The following is a 19,399-nucleotide window of genomic DNA, read 5'->3' on the forward strand; positions in this document are numbered from 1 at the left end:
ATCGATTTCACCCCTCACGCAAACTCCATAGTTAGTTGTCGCCCGCTTTGCACCGTGACGGTATGTGTGAAAAACATAGCCCCGAGTGAAATACATTGAGGCTGTAGTTATTTTGGCCATCGGACCTAGTAGTAACTCATGGAACCATGTTGGAAATTCATCCGGATCATTCGGGTCCACCTAATATGAAAAAAATTCTGCTTTTATTTCTTGATTTCGATATATAGCAAATTAAAGTAGTCTTTTAATTAAAATTTTAAACGTACTTGTCCTTTTAACCACTGGGCATAGTGTTGATCTTTACGATCATTGATTTCAGTTTCAGAAACCCCAGATATGCATTCTTTAACCTCATCAACAAATGTGCTGAGAAAAACAACAAATAGTTATTAATACTGACAACTTTAAAAAAGATATTATTAATTAAATTAAAAGGTACCTTTCATACGATGACAACTCTTCACAATTTAACAGGATATACGTATGTGCACTATGATAATCTTTTTCATTGGACCACCAAACATCTTTTAGTTTTCCACTAAGACGTCCAATCGGCAAGAATATGTCAGGTACACCTTCAACGGCATATGTATGGCCAACTCCTCCATCATCATATCGACGAGTAGCTCTTTTGCGTGTTCGTACTTTCGGCGCAAAATAGTATGAAGTTTTTCTACCATGTTTTAGCTGAAACGCATCAGTTCGATGAAGACAATAAGGACAAGATAGCCTCCCATGCGTAGTCCATCCTGATAGCATACCATAAGCGGGGAAATCGCTTATTGTCCACATTAGCACAGCCCGCATAGTAAAATTTTTCCTCGTAGAACAGTCATATGTACGAACGCCAGTATACCATAACTGATTCAACTCATGTATGAGTGGCTGAAGAAATACATCGAGAGCTCGCTTCGGATGATTTGGACCTGGAACCAAAATACTTAGGAAAAGAAATTCCCTTTGCATGCACAAATCTGGAGGAAGGTTATAAGGAGTTAGGATTACTGGCCATAATGAATATTGTCTACCAGACATACCAAATGGACTAAAACCATCAGTGCACAGACCAAGATAGACATTCCGTTTGAACTTAGCAAAATCTGGGTATACCATATTGAAGTGTTTCCATGCCTTTGCATCTGATGGATGAACAACTTCTCCATCTACTTGTGTATGTTCCGCATGCCATCTCATTGAAGCAGCTGTCCTTTCAGATTGATAAAACCGTTTTAACCTATCAGTTATAGGGAGATACAATATACGTTGGTACGGTATCCTTTTACGCCCACCAGTTTGCGGCCTGTATCTTGGTTTTTGGCAAAATCGACATTCCTCCAGCTGATCATCATCTTTCCAAAAAATCATACAATTGTCAACACATACATCTATCATCTCAGAAGGTAGACCAAGACTAAAAATCAACTTCTGAATTTCATAGTATGTTCCCGCTGCCAAGTTATCCTCTGGTAGATACTCCTTCAGAAGATCAGCCCAATCATCCATGCAAACCTCAGCCAGGTTATGATATGTTTTAATTGACATCATCCTAGCTGCCAACGATAATTTAGACAAGCCTTCTCTACATCCTTCGTAGATTGGCTGATTAGCATTGTCTAACAAATCATAAAATCGTTTGGCATCTACATTAGGTTCCTCAATATCATTACCCGTATGCGTTTCATGAAATGCATCAGTCACCATTTCGTGCATCCTATCATGATCTACACTTTGGTCATATTGATACTGATTAGGCTGATGACCATAATTCGATTCATCAATATCAACATGACTTTGATAATTACTACTACTACCAGCATTCCCAGTATTACTGCCATATCCTTCTCCATGTAGATACCAAACAAAATATTGCGGCATAAACCCTCTATTTAATAAATGCGTCCACACAGTTTTGGTTAGTGTATACCTCGTATTCTTGCATTTCAAACAAGGACAAAACATCTTCCCACTATCTTTCGTTCTCTCCATATTTGTAGCCTGATACATAAATATTTCTAACCCGTTCTTGAACTCTTCTGTCAACGCCCCATCTGAATCTTTACGCATATACATCCAACTTCTTAGCTCGTATATAGACATCTTGAAAATAAACTCACAATACTATCTCTTTTTATTGATTAGACAATAAAGGAGATGGTCTCTTGTGTCACGTCTAGCCACATGAATAGAGTAAATTAACCTTATAATATTATTACTTCTTTTTTTCAAAGTAATATAACTCTTAATTCGGGTTTCCGGCAATGGACAACCCAATATATAAGGATTTACAACACTATACTAAAATTTAAGAGACCTACAATGGGTCTCCAAGATGAAGATGCTCTTATGTTTGAATGATGATGTGTTGCGATTGAATGAAGGAATGAAGATCTATTTATAGGAAAATTTCGGGCTTTACAACGCTTTTACGACGACTTTTTACGACGGTTTTACATTCAACAATAATATTATGACGAGTTTACGACGATTTTGCGATAAAATTTTTCATCTACAATTGTTAGATAAACATGTTTTAAATGTTTTTCACCTAACTCCTTTTTCGACGTAAAATCGTCGTAATATGTACATCGAAATGTAGTCGTCGTATATTCGTCGTAATTTTGCGACGAATTTACGATGGTTTTATATTTACTAGCAAATCTCTCGTTATCGATGTATAATTGTCGTAATTCGTCGTAAATTGTACGTCGAGTTTACGACGATTTTTTTATACGACGGTTTTACGACGGTTTTTAAATTAGACATTAGATCGTCGTAAAATCGTTGTCAATTTGCAACGATTTAAAAACCGTCGTAATGGACCGTTGGAAAACGATTGTTTTCTTGTAGTGTGATGTTTCAGGTCAGGCTGGAAACAAAAGGCTGTGAAGTCGAGCTTGGAGATGCTGAGCATCTTTCGCAAAAATCAAGAGTTTTGACTTTTAAAAGCAGAATTGGATTTTTAAGGTTTCTACCAATGCATCTTTCAAATTGCTTAGATTTCTTAAGTAAGTGTCTAATCCAATAATAATATTAAAATATTGAATAAGAGACTTATGAGGGTTTTTGGGTTGCTGAGAACAGCTCCAACCATAGCATCAGTAGGGATTCTTTAAGGTAATTATAATTAAAAAGATTTAAATGGCATTATTAAACAGAGACAGTTCTTACTTTATAGTTTGCAGAACCTCTTTTGAGCCTTATACGTGGCGTTTATTGATTGGTCGGATGTTTTTAACTTTTTTTTGTTTTTTTAATAAGACACTCTGGTTAAACCAGAGGCTTCGAGATTCTATCTTCTCTCCTTTGACATTTCTTTTGGTGATATCAAAGACATGGCGATTGCTCTCCGACACAAGCTCCGGTGGCGAGTCGATGGCGGCGGCGACTACTCAAGGCACCGGAGATATCGAAGACATGCAAAGGCGATTGATTCAGGTTTCAGCCACTCCCAAACTCGCTCTCTCTCTCTCTCTCTTTCTTGCTCTCCATCGATTCATCAAATGCGTCAAAGATTTTTGATTTTTTTCCTTCTGATTCATGAGATTTTTTTTTGAGTTTTTTTTCCGGTTTTTGATGTTCGCAGAAGAAGATGGAGACGGAAATGGTGCATGACTATGAGCAAGGACATGCAGAGAAGAAGAAGGGACAGGATACGTCGCCGGTCATATACGTCACCGTCGTTCTCAGCGTCGATTTGCATTGCGATGGTTGTATCGCGAGAATCGTCACTTTAGCTCGTCGCTTAGAAGGTCCGATTTCTCATCAAACTTTAGAACATCAAAATCGAGTATCCCTAAGAAATCTTCAATATTGATCGCGTCATGTTTTATGTCTCGTCTGTTTTCCTCTGCGCTTGATTTTTCCCATCACGATCGAGCATTCCAAAACCTTCAATGGTTTATGAGTTTCTGATTTCCTTTTTTCCTGGATCTAATTACAGAATCGGAGCTCTGTTTCCGTCATTTAAACGCAGCAATTGTGAGGAAGTTGATTTCTAGTGTTTTTGGATTTGTGCGTCTTTGTTTCATGAGTGATCTCTGTTTAGGATTTTCCAGGAATCTAAGAATATCTTTTCGTAGGACCTTAACACAAAAAATTGCAATTGATTTGCTTCAACACTCTCTCTTTTGTAATTGTTTCAGGTGTTGAAACAGTAAGAGCAGATCATGTTGTTGTTCTTACTCTGATTGGATTTATGAAACCAATGAAGGTTACAGAGCAATTGCAGAAGAAGAGCATGAAGAAGATTGAGTTGTTATCTCCAAAACCAAAGAAAGAAGCAAAAGCAAGCAATGACACAAAGGCTGAGAACAACAACAAGACTATGGTTAGGCTCTGATTCACCTTGAAAATACATTCATTGCATGTGTTTATAAGACTCGATTGATTATAAAAACACGTCTTTCTCAAATAACCAGACAATGATTCTCAAATAACCAGACAATGATTATTGGCTATGTAAGTAATAATACATAAAAAAAAAAAAAAATTTTTAGAACCTCACTTCTTCGTATCCTACCATTGGACCATAAAATTTTGAAAGAATCTACTAAAGGTTCTAAAACAAAAAATAAGAATATAACTATTAAAAATAATGATTAGAACCCTGAAGAGGCTCTTGGAGGTGGTCTGATGCTCTAAAACAATTGAGATTTTTTTTTTATATTATCAATTCAATAAATTAATATAATATTAGTATTACTAGGTGAATATCTACACGTAACGTGCAGGTTTTTTTCTTTACCTATTTAAAATTTATATATTTTTATACTTTTTAAAAAAATATATAATTATCATTTGTTATATGATAATATATTATTAATCAATCAATTTGAAATGTAATATCATTAAAAAAAAATCAAGATTTTATATCAAAAATATATTCATCAATATTTTTAATTAATTATAACATAATTTATTGTTAAATACTTACATAAATGTTATTTAAGAATCAATTAATAAATATCTTTTTATTTTTTTAATAGTTTAAAATTTAATATTAAAATTTTTAATTAATTTTATTTTTAAAAACATTCATTTTAAATGAGTTTATTCAATTATTTTAAATTTATATATTTTATATTTTTTGAAAAATATATATTTATCATTTGTTATGTGTTAGTATATTATTATGAATCAATTAAATTAAAATATAATATTATTAAAAATAAAAAAAATTATTTTTAAAAACACTAATTCTTAATTTTTTTTTAACATAAATTTTTGTTGTAATATTTACATAAATGTTATTTAAGAATCAATTAATAAAAAAAAACTTTTCATTTTCTTTGAGTGGTTTAACATTTAATATTAAAATTTATTAATTAATTTTCTTTAAAATATGACACATGTCATTCACATATTTACTCTAAAATGCTGATGTGGAAAGAGTTGAGCAACTTTTATATATAAGATTTTGATATAGATGTTCAAGCTATGTTTCAGTAGATAATCTGTCACCAAGAACAAATTCCAATTGCATATATACACATTTATAAACATTAAACCCTTAAGAAGAAAAAAAAATAAAGAGAAAGAGATACACAATTTTCTGCTAATTCAGCTGTCTAAAAATTAACAACTATGAAAGAAACAGAGAATAAACAAACAAAAACTAACAAGAAATAAACAAAAGAACTTTCCCACAGAGAAAAAAAAACGTTTTTTCTGGATCACGCGGTTTTTTCACGAGCAGCCAAGAAACGAAAATTCTACTTGAGAGGAGGAGAATGATCACGAATAGTTCTTGGATTAAACGATGCTCTATTTTCAATACTTAATTTCCTAGCAAAATCTCTCTTCTTCATCGTGTAAGACAACGAAGATCCTCTGTTTCCGCTTTGTTCCTTGATCGTCGGAACCAAGTACCAAGCGATACAAGTGCACATAATCGCAACAGATCTTCCAAAGAAAACCAAGAAAACAAGAACCAAGATCACAGTCACGGGCAAGAAATGATTCGGTCTCGTGATCTTCTTCAGGTTCTCCTCCAAAACGCAGCTTTGTTTCTGCTCTGCTTCAGGCTCTGTTTTCTTCGTTTCCTCTGTTTTAGATTCGTTGACCACTGGTTTGACTTTAGCAGCAGCAACATCTTTGGTCTTCTTCTGTTTATGAAGATAAGATGATTTGATCACGACGGGGACACACTCACCAGAGCTTGTGAACACGAATCGGACAAGAGGCGGGCCATCGGAATCGAGCTTCTTGGAGTAGATACTTTGTCTCTTCTCGTCAAGCTCTGAGAGAAGCTCCGAGAATTTGTCAAGTCCACGATTTGAATAAGGGTTCTTGCTCTCTTTTCTTGATCTTCTTGGCGAAGAACAAGGAGATCTAAATGGGCTCACCATTTTTGTTTCAATCGATGATCTTTTGGTTTCTTTAATTGTGAGATTAGGAGAGTTTCAAGGTTTTTTTGGCTTTGTTTTTTTGGGTTATTGAGGATATGTTTTACAGACAAGAGAGACGACCTCAGTACTAATATACGGGATTTGTATTAAATTTAAAAAGGCTTGACGCGACAAGAATATTATTTTTTATTAAACCGATAACAACAATATCGTTTGTAAATATTAAAAATATTGGTTTAAGATTTTGACCGGATCTGATGAAATGAAGCGTTATAACTTGGTCAAGTCTCAGGGTCTAGAATTTTATATAATCTTTTGATAATTTTCTTATTATGTGTGGATAAAGAAAGAAGTTTCCACGAACAAATGGACATCATGGCGTATGTGTATAATGTTGGTCTTATTGTTTGACTTTCTTGCGGCAGAAGTTCAAGAAAAAAAAATATTATTGTTTCAAAAAAAAAAATAGTATTATTGGCTTTGGAAAAAGCAAAATCTAGTGAAAAGTCTTCATCACAAGTATTTATAGTTTCATAATTTGATGGTACGTATCGATATTTTTTTAGCAATTTGTTTTGAATCTGTTTTTTGGCAACTTTTTTTAAGGGAAGTTTTTAAACCTTATAATCTAAATAAAACTATGCAATTGGAGATTCCGTTAAAGCATGTTAATATAAACAAATATTTACTCTTTTGCCAAATTATTTCATTGTTTGAACAGTTTTGCCAAAAATTGGGTGATGAAAACCTTGTTTAAACCCACGTTAGGTCAGTTAAGTTAGCTCTAAAACATGATTAGCATGAAAACTTGATATCATTACTGTTCACATGATTTTTTGTGGCTTATTTTCTCGATCATTAATGCACATGTGACAACTACTATACGTGTTTTGTCTAATATCTTATGTGGCAATTGGCACCCTCTGTTTAGTATTAATACTAGTATTTATATTCACTCAAAGATACATGCATCATTTTTAATGAGATAGCAATTAATAGCAGTTTGTTGCGGCCGGACTACAAAACAATCCTGTTTTTCTTCCTCTCCGAATACGAACGCATCGTAATTTTAGTAGCTGAGGCATTAAGTGTATATGATGAATTTCTGCAGTTAAGGCAATTTGAAAGTATTAAGATATATTTTTTTTGAAAGTGATCGAATTAGTTAGAACTATACTAAAATTTTGTTATCTTTTTTCTCAAATTAGTTATAAGTTTGGATAACAGTTTTGAATAAAAGTTTCTCGATAACGATCTAAAAGTCAACAAGAAATGCTTCATCATTAGTTATATGTTTATTAGTATAATCAAACAAATTACACTCTAACCGTAATTAATATGACTGATACGTACGTAACGAATTGTTAAGGTGGAATAGTATAAAGACGACCTAATGACATAAAAGATAAACATAGAAGTATAGAACTAATTAGACATAATGATAAGGATTCCATGACTTGCAATTTCAAGACTTGACATGTTCTTCTAGAATCTTTATCTCTTCATTCTATAATTTTTTCAGTACAATGATCTCATCAATTAGTTTAACTTCATTGGCGCACTCGTACTCTTTTTTTTTTTTAAGTAAAAGATTCTTATGCATACACGGTTTCAGAAAAAATTTCCACAAATTAAGTCATATGCAAGTATATAAAAAAAAAGATTACCGAACACAAAAAAAATCCATGTAAATTAGTACATGTTGCTAATTACTAACCTTAAATATATATGATTAGCTACTAGTAAAGTAATGAATGAGTAATGGTGCTCAATATTAATGACAACACTTAATGGATTAAATATGCCAATGCAGAAAAATGTTTATAGGTTTCTTTTAAAATTTAGATTTATTAGGCACATTACGAAATACTATTGCTACTTTTTTGTTTTCAATAATACAAATGAAATGCTCAGACAACTCTAACTGATTTGGTGAAAAACAAAGTCAATATTTTTAGCAAAAAAAAAACAAAGTCAATACAAATAATTAGGTATTTAAAATAATAATAAAATAAGCTACAAGCCTGTACAATGTACAATCCATGAATTTGCACGGAGCTTAAGGGTCAACAAAATCATTTTTTTAAATCTACAAAACATTGGAACATTCGATGCATTGTTGAAAATTAATAGGGAAAAGAACTGATTCTGAGAAAAAAAAACATTGGATATATTCAAAATTGGAATTATACTATGTATATGTTTTATTAGAGTTTTAATGGCAAACTCCGTCGACTAAAAATGAATCAGGTACAAACTTCTCAACTTGTATGTTTCTTCAGTAAGTTTTTTTAATATTTAACTTTTTTTGTTAACAGAGTCGTTAAATCAAAATGGGATGTTTTATTTTTGTTAAAAAAACACGCATATAGATTTACTGGCATGAACTTTATGTTAAAAGCAATAATTTTTATTGAAAAAAACCTCTCAGCAAATAGATAGATATGGTAGAAATCTCTTTATGTTTGTAAATGATTTAACCTCTGCCTTGACAGTGTTGTCAAATAATCAAATTACATAAGTTATTGAGATTTAACTTTAAATTTCTGATGCAAATTACGAAATACTATTGCTACTTTTTTAATAATACAAGTTGTTGGAAATCAATCCAAGATCTTACATTCGAAGCTTAGATAAAAAAATATTTAATATATGAGCAATGGTCAAAAGTAATTAGTATGAAGTTTTTTGAAAATGAAACCAAAAATAAATGTGTGTGGACTTTATCATTTAGATCCAAAGCAAATAATAGTTGAAAATAGGTTTAAAAACCTAACGAGTTCACACAAATGAAATGCTAGATGATAAAAAACGTTAAGTTATATACTTATATCATACAGCCGTAAAATGATTTTTACTACCGATTTAATCTTGTATTAATTAATTAAAAAAGACAAATGATTTGGTGGAAATTACTTAAATACAAATATACAATTGATTAGGTACTAAAACAACAAACGAAAAAGAAGCTACTAGCCTACAATGTACAATCCATGAATTTGAACGCAGCTTAAGGAGCAAGTTAGAATTCAGGATTAGGTGAGAAAGTAAAAAAATCCTTTTATATTGGAACATTCGATGCAACATTGGAAATTATTAGGGAGAACGACTGTTTTTGATATACTGGTATCAGAAATTCCACTATTTATACGTTTTACTTACTATAAAAAATATTAGATTCTATTCAGTGCATCCACATAAAAACTATTTATAATTTATTAAATTTTGTAATATAATTTGTGTTTTTGTTTTTATTTAGATATAATTTTCTGATAAGTAATAAATATTTTTTTCTGTTTATATATAATTTGTTTCTATTAATTTATTTAATTTAGTATATATATGACCGCGATTAAAAAAACATTATTCTAACATATTCGTTCATATTAAATCCGAAAAGTATAACGATTATAAAAAACATTATTATAACATATCCATTTATATTAATTCAAAAAAGATCTCGATTTTTAAGACATAATTATAATTCATCCATTCATATTTTAAAATATACAATAATATATTATTTTCATCTTTTTTATTAAAAATATTATTTAAATTTAAATATTTAAATTAAATTTAAATTAATATTCGATTTATTATTTTTGTAAAAATATAATAATAAATTTTTTTAACTTTTTAATAATTAATATAACTTATATTTAAAGAAATTTATAAAAAATCTAAATTAAAATTTAATTTTGAAATATAAATTAAAAATATATTATTTATTAATATTACATTAAATTGACTTGTTTGATAACGTAAATAAGAGTTATCCAAAAACAGAATAGTAGATAACTAAGTAAAACTTGTTTGGACATAAAATATGCTTTTCTTTTAATAGTAAAAATAAAATAACTAATTTTCTCAAACAGTGTTGCTACATATTTACATATATGTTTTATTTATTGCTTTTTAATAAGTGTGAAAATACTAAAACATCATTTATTTAGGAACAGAGGGAGTAATTGATTTTCTCAAAAATAGTGTTGCTACATGTTACGTATATATTTTTGGCAACATGTATATTACTATATTTTCTTCAACTTGTATTCAATCAAATATAAATGATTTGAACATGAACTTTCAAGGGGAAATACAAAGTAGAAGTAAGAAGTAAGAACTCGTATGTACAAAACGTTACAGACGCATTAGCGTGTAACCAGAAAAAACAAAACAGAGCATCCATAATTCAATAACAAATCACGTAATTTATAAGTTGCAGTTTTTCTTCTTCGACACTATTATTAACAAAACATTGTAAGAAAGAAGCAAACACGAAATAAAATACAAAAAGTATTTTGAAAGATCTCTTTGAAAATCACTTTTAAAAGACTTGAGCTCAGAGCTGAGTGTTGTTCATGGTAGAAGCTTCTGGATGATAATGAACCATTTCCTTCCACATCAACTCTCTTATCATCTCTGCCCCCAAATCCTCATCTTCGTCTACATCGAGATCAATAGGAACTTGAGCAGGAGGATTCGCATTCGGATCATATAAAGGAGCCATGTAAGGATGCTGAAGCGCTTCCGTGACACTAATCCTCCTCGAAGGATCAAGAACAAGCATTCTCTGAAGTAGATCAATGGCTAAAACGTGCGCGCCAGGGTAAAGACGCGAGAATGATATCCCTGGTGAGTAAGGGAGAGATTCAATGTATCTTTTGGCTTTAGGGTTATCTATAAACTCGAGATCTTCTTCTCTCTGGCTCCCAAGAATGTTAATGATGAGTTTAATCTGGTTAAGACATTCTGTTCCAGGGAATATCGGTTTTCTTCCAAGAAGCTCGGCGAATATGCAACCTACTGACCAAACATCAATGGAGGTTCCGTAGTTGTCACAACAGAGGAGAAGCTCTGGTGCTCTGTACCATCTAGTTACAACATATTCAGTCATGAACTGACCTTTGGTGTTGCTAGTGCGTGCTAGACCAAAATCGCATATCTTTAAGTCGCAGTTTGCGTTCACAAGGAGGTTACCAGGTTTCAAATCTCGATGGAGAATGTTGGCTGAATGAATATACTTGAGCCCTCGAAGCAACTACACAAAAGAAACAAAGCAATAAGTAACCTAGGCCGGAAACTTTTTAAGTTTCTATACACTAAAAATATTGGAGATAACTTTGAAAAGCAAGATGTGTATCTTGCGAATCAAGTATTGTGGTCTATCAAAGCCCGACTACAAAGTGAAACCCGTGAAATTTGAAAGAAAAATTCTCTAGATCTTGATATATTCTTATAGCATATTTCATTTTATGTGTATGGGAAAGTTTAAATGTTAGCATTATGTTAATGTTAACACTATAAAAATATATAATTGTATCTTATGATTGTAACATTAAAGGAAATGCAAACAAACAATTGAGATCCAGCTAGAACTGACATTCTTGATATTAAACTGAGACCAAAGCAAGAAACAATGAAAACAGAACGCGCAAATCCGCATACCTGGAACAAGAAGTATTGGCAATGGTCATTACTTAACACTTGAGAAGACTTGATAATCTGGTGAAGATCAGTGTCCATGAGCTCATAAACAAGGTACACATCTTTAAAGCTTCTCTTATGATTAGCCATCATAACATCTTTAAGAGAAATCACATTCTCATGTCGAAGATGGCGTAGGAGCTTGAGTTCACGTAGTGTCCTCAACGCATCGATCCTGTTCTCAAACACATTGTGTATCTTCTTGATCGCCACTTTCTCGTTTCTCTCTCTGTTAACCGATGAGCAGACTACACCGTATGCGCCTCTGCCTATGGGTTTGATCGGTACGTATTTGGTATCGATCTCGAAGAGTGTTTGCCACATTGAGAAGTAATGCTTCCCTTGATTCCTAATCCCATTTGGTGGATCAACCGGAGTCGCCATTTTTCTTCCTAAATTGGACCCCCCAAAAAAAAATCGAAACTTTTTCGAAATTGTGCATCTAATAACAGATTTAACAAGTTTTATAACACTCCCAAGATTTGAAAATGACTATCAAGATCACAATATTGAACTAGGATCACACTACTTGGAAATATTAGATTTGCTCTGTAAAGGTGAAAGATCAAATTTTTAATTTTGATCCCTCTTTGATAATAAGGTTCTGTAAGCTCAAATTTAATCTGTTAATGGTGAATTAACGAAATTACTGTTTCAGATCACTACAATTACTAATCATCAAAAGCTTCTCAAATTTGAGGAGGAACAAAGAATGAATTTTGATCGATGTTGAAATTGAGCTGGAATGATCGGAATTTGCAGAGAGCTTACCCGGTGAGTGAGTGTTAGGGACAAATCAGATTCGTCGGTGAGGCAGAGAGATGATCGCCGGTGAGATTCGGGCGGAGAGAGAGAGAGAGAGATTTGGCTGGTGAGAGTGAGAGATTTGGTCAACGCTCTGACCGTTGACTCTCGACTTCCTCGTTTATTACCATTTTAAGGTTAGTGTCTGTATTTCTGTATCGTAAGAGTTTTTCATTAATCTGTCTTCATCAAAGTTGGGCTTAACTAAGCCCATTCTAATTTCAACAACAATTCTATTCTATAAAGTTTTAATATTAAAATTCTTAAGCAAAAAGTAGACGTGCCGGAGTGGTTATCGGGCATGACTAGAAATCATGTGGGCTTTGCCCGCGCAGGTTCGAATCCTGCCGTCTACGTTTTTTTTTAGTTTATCAAGAATACAGCAAAACCGAAGGAAGCTTTTGATGTTCAGACCGGATATCGGTTCAGTTTTTTTCAGGTTTTTGTTTCTGTTCGGATTCTAGTCAAATCAAATATATCCGTTATTTCCAAAGAATTTTTTTTTTAAGATCGACACTTTTTCCCGATTCAGTTCAAATTCGGATTCAGATTTTTGTGATATAGAAAAAAGTGAATCCATTTAAACCCATTTCGGTCGATTATTTTGGTTCGGTTCAGCTCGGATTGGATCAGGTTATCCAAATTGAACAACCGTGCCTTAATAACTTTAGGTTACAGTGCCGAGTTGTGTAGTAAATAAGTAATTGATAACCATTAGCAGCTATTCTTATCAATGAAATACATAAACTAATTGTTACAATGGCTTAAACTTAAACACAAATAGCTGCTTCTGCTACTGAGATTTAGGATTTTGAGTGGTCAGTTTCTGCATTTTGGATTTGATTTCATTGCGAAAAGACATAAGAGATTTCTGCCTGCTAGCGTAAGCGAAGCTGATTTTCTTATTCTCTTCCTCCATCTCTTTCCTTCTCTTCACTTCCACGTTAAGATCTTTCAAAACATTCTCTTTATCATTTGCAATCACTCTCAATCTCTGAGTTGCTGCATCCAAGGAATCTCGTTCTTCCTTCAGAAACTGTACTTCCTTTTCCAGTCTCTCATGGCTTTCTCTTGAAGCTTCAAGAAGCTGTTTATCCAAACGCAACTCTTTCTCCAGTTCGTTATACCTTTCCTTGATGATGCTGAGCTCAGACTTCAGTTTCTCCTCCAAAGCAGCTGTTTCTTGTCCCTTAAAATCACATTTAAAACCTGTCTTAGAGAGGAGAATAGAGTAGTCTTGACCACAGAATCTAATTAACTAAAGAAGAATCAATTCCTGTTTTTTTTTGCCGTGGAAACATGGTATGTAGAGATTCAAGCGAACCTCCCACAAGATAAAGAAATGAGTTTACTCAAACTTCATGTCTGGTTTAACTTTTAACGTCTTAAAATGTCAATATTGTACTGTTAAATGGTGTGGACTTAGTTTATTGTGAGTTACTATGCTGAAGTCATGGGAAACAGAAACAATTATAACTTATAATCCAAACTCGGAGCTTTGGCTTAGTATGCAACAAACTGTTCTTGCTATTGATGTGTATGTAGATAACCAGGAAAAACCGTAAAAAGCACGCCATTTTTCAGAGGTTTCACTGGACTAAAGTCCTAAAAAGAGAGACAAAGTATCCTAGCAAAAGTACTGAAAATATAAACAAAACCGATCCGTATCTTGACAGTTGTGGCAAGGAAGCTACCTTGTTGTGGCAGTTAAGAAGAATTTCATCTTTTGCTTGTGCGTCTGACACCAAGGATGTGGTCGTGTTCTTCAGCTTCACACTAAGTGTTTCCCATTGATCAGATAAAGGATGTTCTACGCAACCCGCCTTCTGACCATCCATTATCATCGAGAATTGTGATTCTAGAGTTAACAGAAGACTCGTTGCGATTTCAGTTGTACCGAAGAGCAGCTTTGCTGTTGGAGAATCCTTCTCAGCCATTAAGCTCTGACAAATCGCAAGAGGAAAACACTTGACTCAAGTTTCTTTTTATTGATAATCTCAAAATCAAAATCACATTAGAAACAGTAAGTTGTTCACCTTCATTGTGACTATAACATCCTTGTAAATATCATTGCAAATAGCTACCAACTCAGACAACCGTTTCGGAATTTCTTTAATGTGAAGCGTTTCTTGTTTAAGCTCAGACATCTCCTCCATCAGTTTGTTGTTCAGAAGTACTTGTTCGTTGAATTTTACCTGAGAATACACAATTGATGCATAAATGATCATTATAACTCCGAATCAGGTTGTATCCAGCATATCAAAAGCAGTTTGAAAAAAAAGCACTAAAAGTAAATCAAGTAGATAGCACAGGAAGGATGTTGAAGTAATAACAATGATATCTTTCATTTCATTTCAAAAAATTTTAGAACTCTCAAACTAAAATCGAAAGAGCATCTTCACTTGAGCAACCAACAAAACCAATAAAGGCTAACCTGCAGACTGTTCTTCTCATTGGTCAGCAAATCGATCTGACTTTTGAGATCTTCCACCTCTTTGTGATTTTCACGCTTGCATTCCTAAATGAAATTTAACAAAACAATTATGGCCAGCTTAGGGCACACGTTTTAGGTACTGAATTCCTCTCCACAGTGTTGTTGAAAACCATAAAAGTAGCATAAATTTGAATAATCTCTGGGTATTCATATATATGAAGTTTAAAAATCAGTAATTATCAACATACACGAGCTAGATGCCAGCCTGTCTATAATAGAAAAGAGTGTTTGAATGCAAGCTAATGTGAACAGGAAAACGAATTAATAATTATTTTTGACAATACGCATCCAGAAGTCTCTATTTAATGTGATTCTGATAGCTTTTCATGCACAAATAATTTATACTATTGGAAGATAATAGGAGTTGGAGTGAAGTAAATGTATCTACTCACCGTGGTTGCCATTGTTAATGGAATGGGTTGACTTTTAACTGCAGGTGTAAACTGGAGTTTATCAAGGTCTGCGACAAAACCCTTGTTCAGTTTCGTCCAAGTGTCTTCATCGGCCACGTCCCCCAGGGAATCAACCATCGGACTAAAATCAGACAGTGCTGAATAATTTGACCGAGCAACCACAAAGGAATGTGAAGCTGATTTAAAGCATGGGGTCCCAAGAACATCGCTGCTATCATTGACATTGCCTAGCCCATCTGGAGTCTTTCTTAAGCTGATAAAGTCCTGCCAATAAAGATGCTATTAACAAAAGTTTTACATAAATAAGACATGAGTCTATCACATTAGCTTAAAAACAATAAATAACTTCTCTAACAAAACTAATGAGATGTTAGGAGTTTTCTATCTTTGATTCAATCTGCATCAACCACAAAAATTTGTATTTTTCAATTGAATTTCAACTAAAACCTATTTTTCTTTTCAAGGTTGTGTTTACTTCAGAGAAATGTCTGGGTGTAATGGTTCATGGTTGAGGAACATCATGCATAGGTAACAGGACATCCTAAGCCAATAAATGAATCCGTACCTCTGACTGGTTCCTCTTGAAGTCTGAATTAGTGACAAAATTGTTTAAGTTCTCAATTTTCAACTGTTGCTCCTTGATGCATTTTTCCTGCTCCTTCTGTTTCATTCTCTCTTCCTCCAGTTGTGATTTTAGCCTTTCACATTCTAACTCATACTGGAAATCCAACAAAAGGGTAGCTGTTTTGTATACGGTATGTTTTTTTTATGTTCTATTCAATACATACACAAGAAAGAAGCGCCAAAAAACTACCTTAAGCATCTGATTGCTTAACTTTAATATCTCTTGTTCCAACACTTCAGCATGAGATCCCTACAAAAAATTACTAATGTTAGTATTATCCCCATTCCAAGATGTGATTGAACTAAAATTTTGAGTATACCTGAAGCTTCATACGTAGCTCTTCTATCTCTAACTTTTGGCGCTTCAGTAAAGCAGCATCAGTCAAGATCTGAAGCATTCAAACACTATCAGTTTCTATTCCGATAAAGAGAAAGAAAACCAGTGAACATGACATACGTTGCCAAGGATTTTTTTCGAAGAGAAGAAAAAACAGCTTTTAGTTAGAAAAAAAAAGAGAGTAATATATCTCTCCAAAAAACCAAAAGAATTTCAAATGCAAGACCTCATTCACTTGAGCACAGTTGGTGATGCGCTTGGCTCTGCTTGCAAATTGGAGAGTTCCTTTTGATTCCTCAATATGATGCTACACAGATGATCATGGACCTTTGGTAAGTCAACTAGCTTGCGCTCCCGATGATTATAAAAGCCAGGAAAATGCAAAACCTGACCCAAAAAATAAATTCTTTTACCTCTTCTGGAGCGATGGTGCATATAATGCAGGTCTTCGCATTACCACCAAGCGCAGGCTGAAGAATTCGAGTCAGCTTACTATCTCGATATGGAATATGTGCCCTATAATCAAGAATGTCAGAAATGAGTCGAGCTGTATCGTTGTTACGTGTAACCAAATCAAGGGTAAGAAAATACCTTAGCTTTGCACTCTCACTTAGTTTATTGATGACATTACCAAGAATCATTAAGCTCTTATTAATGTACTTCCCTTCCGTCAAGCGTACTCCACCAGCACCAGTTTTAGCAATTCGCTCAGATCCAGCCAAGTCAACCAAATTCTAGATTCCATTAAAAGAGCATGCATAAGTAGAGAAAAACAGCTTCTACATAATCTAACTTTTGCAAGAAACTTTTGAAAGATGTTAGCCATAGTGAAAATTATCACTCACCAAGACTGAGACACGGATAGCATCTGAAGAACCGTTTTCTTTCCCCCTGCTCTCAATCACCTATCCCACCAGAGACATTGTATCAGAATAAATACTTGAAAACAGTAGAAGTTTCTATTCGTAGCTTCTGAAAACCGTACCATTCGGAAGATGGTGTGGGACCTGCTACTGTGAACGTTCATGTTTGTCTCACCAAAGTGCCTATTAACTTTCAAATGAAGAAGACCATGTCAATACACGTTATACATAATCAAAATGCAGCAAAAAAATGCTTCTTAGTTTATTTTTTTGCTTAAAACCTTCTCCAGAATCTATAAGCTTTAGAATCTGCTCAGCGTCACTAACAATTTCTTCCTTTAGACCCGCAACAAACACTCCACGCTGTACATCAAAGAGAAGCAAGTGGGTTTAATCACTCATAAAACAAAACTAAAAGACAAAAACATCACTTGTGAAGACGATCCAATCCACACCAACCTCCAAATGTTCATGAATTTGCAGTCTCTGGTTCTCAACAGCTAAAAGATCATTGATTTCTTCGTTGTAAATCTCCATGTAAGAAACCCGGATGAGAAACTCGCGATCAGATATCTACAAAGGAAAGAACATGAAACAAATAAATTAAAAGTTGTACTCTTTCTTTGTATACTTTCAAACAGCAATTAAAACCTGAGGCCTACCAAATGTATTCTATCGAATACGTCTCTGACAGATCTTCGGATAATTCCTGGATCGGATTCAGAACCAGTCATGGTAAACGTCTTTCCACTACTAGTCTGCCCATAAGCAAATGCAGTACCTGAAACAAAATTCACAGTAGCTCCATAAATCAAAACCGTGAAAAAACAAAAGTAAGCTCACAAAATTTTTGGATCAGATTAAATTACCATTGAAACCCTCGACGGCGGCATGAATGATGTCCTTGGTAAGAAGTTCATAGACACTAGCATTCGTAGACCTTTCGTCGAACACATGATCTGCGAAGATATAAAACACACCACCAAAGATTGTAAAGATGAGATTTTGAAGCTCCCCAAATCAATAGAAATCGAAACCCAGAATATTTGAGAAGATTTGATACCGAAAGCGTAAGAGGCGGTTGAGATTGGGGTGTCGAGTGACTTGTAGAGAGAGATCCGATTGTCTTCGACTTTCCAGAGAGTAGATCCGTTTTCCGGTGATGATTCCGGCGCCGGCGGCCTCACCCTGACTGCTACACAGATCTTTTCCATATTCTTTCTCTGATCTGAAATTGCCGTTTGAATTTGAATCTCAGATGAATAAAGATAAAATCTTTATCCCCCCAAAACGAAGATCCTTTAAGCATTTAAATGCAACTCAAATTACAATAATATCCTTTTTGATTTTCATTCATTAGACATTTACATGATATTATACCGAATATCAAACCAAAACCAAATCAAAACACTTCAATCATAATCTATACCGGGTTCGATTGGTGACTCCGTTTAAATAAGGTGGTTAGAAAATTTTTAGCGATTATAACAGAAACAATTAGAAAAAAGCGATTAGAGATAGTGATTAGAAAAGATAGTTTTATAACAGAAATTGGTAGCATTATAACGGTTGAATAATGTAAATGTATAAAATTATTAGTACAATTTCTTTTAGATAATTATTTATAAAATGATATAATAATACATAGTTTAAACTTTATTATATGAAAATTGAGTAAACAAAGAGTACAATTATTATTTCTGAAATAATTTCAAACAATTCAAAATAATTCCTCTTTGAGTGAATTGAATTGAATGTAATAACAAAAAAACCAACACACCCATAGGAAAAACAAAATAACTTTACTAGTTTATTATAAGAAATCAATATCTAACCACAAAATTTATTGGATCCGATTGGTGACTCTGTTTCAATAAAGCGGTTATAGAATTTTGAGCGGTTGTAACTGAGGCAATTAAAGATAGCGGTTGGAGAAGATGATTTTATAATAGAAAACAGTTGAAAATTAAGCTTGATTGGTAATAGTACAGTGGTTGAATAGTGTAAATGTATAACATTATTAGGACAAT

The 19,399-nt window shown here is 33.3% G+C and overlaps 4 protein-coding genes and 1 non-coding gene across 6 annotated transcripts; 2 read left to right on the forward strand and 3 right to left on the reverse strand.

Annotated features, from left to right (window-relative positions):
• The first annotated feature begins 3,299 nt into the window (after positions 1 to 3,299).
• On the forward strand, positions 3,300 to 4,522 carry LOC112082101 (heavy metal-associated isoprenylated plant protein 1-like). Of its 2 annotated transcripts, none has more exons than XM_024149197.1 (3): positions 3,300 to 3,435; positions 3,584 to 3,749; positions 4,143 to 4,522. In XM_024149197.1, exons 1-3 carry the CDS (start codon positions 3,373 to 3,375, stop codon positions 4,337 to 4,339), a joined length of 426 nt encoding a protein of 141 aa, XP_024004965.1. In that variant the 5' UTR covers positions 3,300 to 3,372; the 3' UTR covers positions 4,340 to 4,522. The 2 variants fall into 2 exon arrangements, with proteins under 2 accessions (XP_024004965.1, XP_024004970.1); XM_024149202.1 differs by having other exon boundaries at positions 4,211 to 4,522.
• Positions 4,523 to 5,424: 902 nt separating this feature from the next.
• On the reverse strand, positions 5,425 to 6,492 carry LOC18010147. The gene has a single exon (XM_006392213.2). The coding sequence runs from the start codon at positions 6,345 to 6,347 to the stop codon at positions 5,712 to 5,714; it is 636 nt and encodes a 211-aa protein (XP_006392275.1). The 5' UTR covers positions 6,348 to 6,492; the 3' UTR covers positions 5,425 to 5,711.
• A 3,965-nt stretch (positions 6,493 to 10,457) lies between these two features.
• LOC18009484 (mitogen-activated protein kinase 2) lies at positions 10,458 to 12,778 on the reverse strand. Its single transcript, XM_006392214.2, has 3 exons — positions 12,606 to 12,778; positions 11,796 to 12,226; positions 10,458 to 11,388 (listed from the first exon to the last, which is right to left on the reverse strand). Exons 2-3 carry the CDS (start codon positions 12,216 to 12,218, stop codon positions 10,690 to 10,692), a joined length of 1,122 nt encoding a protein of 373 aa, XP_006392276.1. The 5' UTR covers positions 12,219 to 12,226; positions 12,606 to 12,778; the 3' UTR covers positions 10,458 to 10,689.
• Positions 12,779 to 12,912: 134 nt separating this feature from the next.
• TRNAS-AGA lies at positions 12,913 to 12,994 on the forward strand. The gene has a single exon. It is a non-coding gene; the product is annotated as a tRNA-Ser (tRNA).
• A 329-nt stretch (positions 12,995 to 13,323) lies between these two features.
• LOC18010222 (kinesin-like protein KIN-7N) lies at positions 13,324 to 18,594 on the reverse strand. The gene is made up of 18 exons (XM_006392215.2): positions 18,433 to 18,594; positions 18,239 to 18,328; positions 18,032 to 18,150; positions 17,829 to 17,942; positions 17,651 to 17,732; positions 17,492 to 17,559; positions 17,352 to 17,411; positions 17,098 to 17,240; positions 16,920 to 17,022; positions 16,733 to 16,813; positions 16,490 to 16,558; positions 16,360 to 16,419; positions 16,111 to 16,263; positions 15,525 to 15,809; positions 15,073 to 15,156; positions 14,675 to 14,833; positions 14,333 to 14,581; positions 13,324 to 13,827 (listed from the first exon to the last, which is right to left on the reverse strand). The coding sequence occupies exons 1-18, from the start codon at positions 18,581 to 18,583 to the stop codon at positions 13,432 to 13,434; spliced, it is 2,466 nt and encodes an 821-aa protein (XP_006392277.1). The 5' UTR covers positions 18,584 to 18,594; the 3' UTR covers positions 13,324 to 13,431.
• Between the last annotated feature and the right edge of the window lie 805 nt (positions 18,595 to 19,399).

This window comes from Eutrema salsugineum, unplaced genomic scaffold (assembly GCF_000478725.1).
Source record: "Eutrema salsugineum unplaced genomic scaffold, Eutsalg1_0 scaffold_8, whole genome shotgun sequence".
Lineage (NCBI taxonomy): Eukaryota > Viridiplantae > Streptophyta > Magnoliopsida > Brassicales > Brassicaceae > Eutrema > Eutrema salsugineum.